At 31.5% G+C, this 6,215-nt stretch overlaps 1 protein-coding gene across 1 annotated transcript; it reads right to left on the bottom strand.

The window, feature by feature from the left end:
- Positions 1 to 1,239: 1,239 nt before the first annotated feature.
- Positions 1,240 to 5,073, bottom strand: LOC134837661 (cingulin-like protein 1). The gene is made up of 6 exons (XM_063853044.1): positions 4,876 to 5,073; positions 4,603 to 4,819; positions 3,880 to 4,554; positions 2,951 to 3,831; positions 1,800 to 2,129; positions 1,240 to 1,728 (listed from the first exon to the last, which is right to left on the bottom strand). The coding sequence occupies exons 1-6, from the start codon at positions 5,071 to 5,073 to the stop codon at positions 1,240 to 1,242; spliced, it is 2,790 nt and encodes a 929-aa protein (XP_063709114.1).
- Between the last annotated feature and the right edge of the window lie 1,142 nt (positions 5,074 to 6,215).

Genomic DNA, 6,215 nt, shown 5'->3' with positions numbered 1-6,215 from the left:
CACAGTTTTTGACATAGTTTTTGACACAGTTTTTTGCCTTGATTTAGTTTTCAAATCAAAACTATGTCAAAGGAGTTTTCAAATCAAAACTGTGTCAAAGAACAATTTTTTTTTCAGTTTCAATTTTTTAGCAGTTTTGAGTTAAAAAATGATTAAAAATGATAAATTAGAGCTCTCTGACAAATTTTTATCCATTTGGAGCAAGATTTGACAAAAATGGCTTTGACACAGTTTTTGACATAGTTTTTGACACAGTTTTTTGCCTTGATTTAGTTTTCAAAACAAAACTATGTCAAAGGAAAATTTTTTTTTCAGTTTCAATTTTTTAGCAGTTTTGAGTTAAAAAATGATTAAAAATGATAAATTAAAGCTCTCTGACAAATTTTTATCCATTTGGAGCAAGATTTGACAAAAATTGCTTTGACACAGTTTTTGACATAGTTTTTGATTCAGTTTTTCTCTTGATTTAGTTTTCAAAACAAAACTATGTCAAAGAAAATTTTTTTTCACAATTTTTTAGCAAAAATTAAAAATTAAATTAGAGCTCTCTGCAAATTTTTATCCACCGGCACACACACACACACACGACAAGTCGAGTTTAATACCGCATTTTTTCTTCGAAATGCGGTAAAAACTATGTCAAAGGAAAATTTTTTTTTCAGTTTTTTTCTTCTAAATGCGGTAAAAAATTGCAAAATTGAAGAAAATAGAAAAGTAAAAAAATTAAAATATGTATTTAAAAAAAAATAAAATTTAAATAATAAACAAAACAAATAATTAAATTAATATAATTTAATAATTAATAAAAAATTAATTAAAATAAAATTAAAAATTTTGATAAAAACTATTTTGAGAAAATATAAAAAAAATAAAAAAGAATATAAAAATATAAAAAAGAGCAAATTAAAAAAATAAAATAAATGGACAAACATTTTTTGAATAAATTATTAAAAACATTAAACGATAAAAATTTTAATAAAATAAATAATTTTAATAAAACTAAAATAAATTTATATTTAATAAAATTATAAAAAAATATCGTTTAAAATTTACGCTTTAACAACACGGAATTCTTCAAATAACTCGTTTTCTACAAAATTTATTGTCCTTTATTAAAACTTTATCAAAAAGTTTAAAGTTAAACAAACAATTTGTTCTATCCTACAGTCTCGGTCTATCTAAAAAGCGACAAATATTCAAATAATTTTACAAAAAGAAAACTTTTCCCTCTCTCATCGCTCACTCAAACGCCATATTCGGCACAGACATCGACGAGTTAAGTATATCAAATTTGAGCAACAGCAAATCCGCATCGAGCAAGTTATCTGACGCATCTCCAATGTTCGGCACACCATTCAAGTCAATTTCCCAGTTACTCGCCTCGTTTTCGTGTCGCAACTTGTTCAGCGACAGATCGACGTCAATGTCATCGTCGGCAGTATCGAAGATATTTTGTTCCGGAATGTTGTCGTTTGGCGTCGTTGTCGACAGCAAATTCGATATCTCCATGGACTTTTCGCCGATTTTGCATAGACTGCACCGATTGTCGAGCTGTTTGCGACGCACGTTGTCGAGTTGCATTCGTTCCCTGCTCAAATTGAGTTTTTCGATTGACAATTTTGACTCGCGTTCGTGCAATTCCTTCTTGTGTCGCTGCAAAACTTGCAGTTTGATGAGGATGTTGCGTTCGAGTGTTTTTACGTTCTTTAGGGAAGTTTCTGCCATTTTCTGTAAAAGTTAAAAAAAAAGTTTGTTTGGAGTAAGAGATAAAGTTTTAACAATATGAGAAAGTTTCTTACCTCTTTTGCTTTGGCAACGTTGATCGCCTCTTCAAGTTCAAGTTGTTTTGCGCGCATCGAATGTTCTTCTTTTGATAATTCTCGTCGTTTTGTCTCGTATTGACGCTGAACGTCGATTAGTCGTTCACGTTCAATGTCAGCTTGACGACCTGCTTCTTCGGCAACTTTTAGTGCAGCTTCGATCTCTGCGCGGGACGTGTGAGTGTCGGGACGTTTCTGAAGACGCAAATTTGTTTCGATTTTCGCCTTTTCCGTTATCAAGTTCATCCGTTCTTCTTCAATTTGTTTCATTGTGCGATCATATTCCAAGCTTTGAAGTTGTTTCATTTCCTAAAATTAAAAAAAAATTATTGAATTAATTAATAAATTAATAAAAAAAAAATAATAATAATAAAGCTTTAAAAAAACATTTTTTTATTTATTTTTCTTAGTTTTTGAAATTAATTAATTAAGGCCGCTCCAAATTTTTTACGATGTTTTTGTCCCAAAACAATTTTTTCAAAATGGGGGGGGCAAAATAAAAAAAAAAAAGTTTTGAAATACTTTTTCATACAAAATGACAAAATTTAAACAATTTTTGGTCATTAAAGAAAAATTTAGTTGTTTTTTTGGTATATACGTTGAGATTTGGTATGGGGCAGGGGACAAAAACATAGAAAAAAATTTGGAGCGGCCTAAATAAAAAAAAAAAATAAAAAAAATTAATAAACGATTAATGATTTTAATTATTAATAAAAAATTAATAATTAAATAATAAAAAAATAAATTAATGAATTTTTAGAAAATTATTTTTTTTTAAATTAATTTTTTAATAAAAAAATTTTTTAATTTAATTTTTTTTATTTTAATTTAATTTTTAATATTTTTTTATTTTGAATTTAAAATTAAATAATTAAACTAAGAGAATATTTTCTTATTTAATTTTTCAAATTAATTAATTAAATAAAAAATATTTAAAAAGTAAATTAATAAATTTGAAAAATATATATTTTTTTTTCATTTTTTTTTAATTTTAATTTTTTTTTATTTAATTTTTTTTTTTATTTTCAAAAATTAATTAATTAAAAATAATAATTTATTTATTATTTTTAATAAAAAAATTCTCAAATTGTAAATTATGAACATTTTTTGAAAAAAAAATTGAAACTCACTTCCAATCGTTTCTGTTCCCGCGTTATTTGATCTCGCATGAAAGCTTTTTCACGTTCAAATGCCGCTCTTTCAACTTCCAACGCTGTCAATTTTTGTTTCACGTTCCAATTGTCTTCGTTCGCTGTTTGTTCCAACGATCCTAGTTTAATTTCCAAACTCGCAACGAGCTCCAAAAGCCTCGTTCTCTCCTTTTCCGCATTTTCCCGCTCTTTTTGCATAATTTTCTCCGCCTGTTCGACTTTGTGCTCGCGCATCTTCAATTCCGACTCTTTCTCGTAACATACCTTTTCAATTTTCTCATGCAAATCAATTTTTAATGTCCCTAATCCCTCATTTGCATTTTCCAGCACCTTCGAGGCATTGCGTAACGTCTCGAGATAATTACCATTTTCCTGTACAACGGAAAATTCCAATAATTTCGATTGTCGTATGTTTTGTATCATGTCTTTGTAATTCTGTTCCATCGTTTGCAAGTCGTCTTCGTACTTTTTACGGATTTCTTTGATGTTTCGCTCGTACTCTTCCTTGGCAGAATTGATTTTCGCCTTACTCTCATCCAGTAAATGTTGCTTTTCGGCCTCGATATCGTCGATTTTGGCAAAATAATAGTCTTGAAGTGATTTGTTTTCAGCTCGCAAGCGGGTTTCAGTCTTTTGAAGGGATTCTTCGAGTAATTTTAGTTGTTTTTTGTAACTATTTTCCATGAAAACTATTTCATTTTCGTGATTCGCGTTGATATTCGACAACAAATCCTCCAAACGGAGTTTTTCCAGCTCCAATTGTTTAATTTCTGACTTCAACTCTGCCAAATCGGATGCCGGTTTGTGTTTCTCGTCGTCAGATGTGCTCGAGGAGTTGTCGTCTGTTGTCGATAGTTCCGCTTTAAATTTCGTTTTTTTCTTTGACGCGTCCCCGTGAAGTGTGTCGCTGGCGTAAATAGCTGCCGGTTGTGTCATTAAGAGATTAATGTGAGCATTTATGCGTTCCTGTTGTCGTTTGATGTTTTCCTCGAGAGCTCCTTGTCGTTGCAGCTGTTTCTGCAGCAACTCGTTAAATTGCTGTTCTTGTTGGCGCAAAAGCGTTTCTTGGCGTTGTTGCATGTCCGTCAAGGCGATTTCTTGCGCTTTCATTTGTGCCGCGACAGCCAAGGACATTTCCTGTTGTTTTAAGCTGGCGAGGGCGTTATTTGTCTCCGAAGCGCTTATCGCCAGGATTTGTGCTTTGTTGTCGATGTCGATTGTTTGATCCTGACGCGGTGCGGGAACGGGAATTACTTTTGAAATTTCTTCAATTTTTTTCGTTTCAACAGTTTTCGCGGGAGGAAGAGTCGGTTCTGTTGCTGTTTTTGTCTCTTCCGGCTTCGAAAAGAGCCCAAGTGGATCATTTAACGCCATCGATGATTGTCTCCTGCCACTTTGACGTCGACTATTTGGCACATAACCCCCCAAAACGGTATTTTCCGACATGTTGGAGTCCATTTCTGACGTGATTGTCGATTGGCGCGAAATTTCCTTGTTCGAAGTTGGCATTTCCGGAGCAGATTTTGTACCTTCGAGAGTCTTTGGGCGTACGCCAAAGTCTTCCTTGGCTGTTAACGGACCTCCTCCTACAGTTTTGGGACGAGGAACTGCTTTTGGAGTCTCACTAACGCCCAAAATGTCATCCAAAATGCTCGCTTTCGAGTGAGATTTTTGCTGTTTTGGCTTGACATTCACGTCAAAACCCAAATCTGACAGAATATCGTCGTCCTTGTCGAAGGTTTGTGACTTTTTCAATAGAGAACCCGCTGATTGAGTGCTCAAAAGTGGCTTTTCTGGGTTTCGGCTCATCTTTGGGGTACCTCGGGGTGTGTCAACGATCTTCGTTTCCTGCTTTGGTTTTGAGGAGGTGCAAAAACATCCGAAAATTTCGGTTCTTCGTTAACTTTGATGCCAAAAAGTTCGTCCATTTTGCTTTTTGAGTCATTTTTTGGCGTGGAAGTCGTTACTTTTACCTCTTTTTTAGCACCAGACGACTCGTTGGTATTACTAACGGTCGATTTTTTGGGTGTTTCTCCGAAAAAACTGTCGTTACTGCCATCGCTGAGCAAATCGCCCAAAGGATCATCCAAATCAAAGCTCATTTTTTTTCAATATTTTCCTATAAAATAAATAAAAAAAATTGTTTCTGACATAATTAATATTAAAAAAAAATTATTACAAAGAACTCACTGAACTAAAAATTCTTCGTGAACTAAGAAAAAAATTATTATGAAATACTGTTCAAACAAGGAAAAAAAAAACTTGAAGGACGCTTGTTTGTTTACACAACGGTTGCTATGGAGCGCTATATTCATGTTATTGCAAAGTGCAGTCGAGCGTGCAGGTTTCACGCGGAAAAACTCCTCATTATTCAAGTTTTCTATGGAAATCGATTCAAAGTCAAGTGCGATAAATGACGATTGTCCGTTCTCCGTTTCCTTAGCAATAAAATGACGTTGAATGTCCTTTTTTCGTCACGTGCTTTCCATTCACTTGTGATAACAAGAAAAGTTTCTCGTGTCATTTCATCTCATAAAATGTCAAGAGAAGATGAAGAACGTAAAACTTTTGATTATTTTGAACAATGTAAACTTTGGGTTTTGTTTATTTGTCCAAAATTTTGATAGGAATGAGATTTTTCAGGAATTTTTTTTTTAATAATCTGAAATTAAAATAGATGATTTTTTAATAATTTTTAGGTAATAGTTTTTTTATTCAAAATAATATAAAAATAATTATTTAAAAAAATTTTAAGTTTTTAATTTTAAAAAACTAAAGTGTTAATTTTATATTTTAAAGACCTAATTTTGTCGCATTTCAAAGAAAAAATTGACCACGTGGTTAGAATTTTTAAAATGTGCATTGGGAAAATTTTTAAAATGTTTCATAGGTCAAAATTTTTAATAATTTTTTATCGAAACAACAAAAAAAGCAACTTTGAAGGTAATTTAGAATGTATATGAGGCTAAGAAATTCAAAATGTACATTGGGAAAAATTTTTGAAATTTTAAATAGATCAATTTTATGAAGTTTTTAGATCAAAACAAGTTAAAATTGCAACTGGTATGATAATACAAAATGTGCAATGGGCTAAAAAAAATCAAAATGTGCATTGGGAATTTCTTAAAAATATTTGATGGTTCGTAATTTTTAGAATTTTTTGATCAAAACAACAAAAAATAGCAACTGGTATGATAATTCAGAATGTACATTGGGTCAAAAATTCAAAATATGCTTTGGGATG

The sequence above is a fragment of the Culicoides brevitarsis genome, chromosome 1, assembly GCF_036172545.1.
Source record: "Culicoides brevitarsis isolate CSIRO-B50_1 chromosome 1, AGI_CSIRO_Cbre_v1, whole genome shotgun sequence".
Lineage (NCBI taxonomy): Eukaryota > Metazoa > Arthropoda > Insecta > Diptera > Ceratopogonidae > Culicoides > Culicoides brevitarsis.
This window is presented reverse-complemented; position numbering and strand designations above follow the sequence as displayed.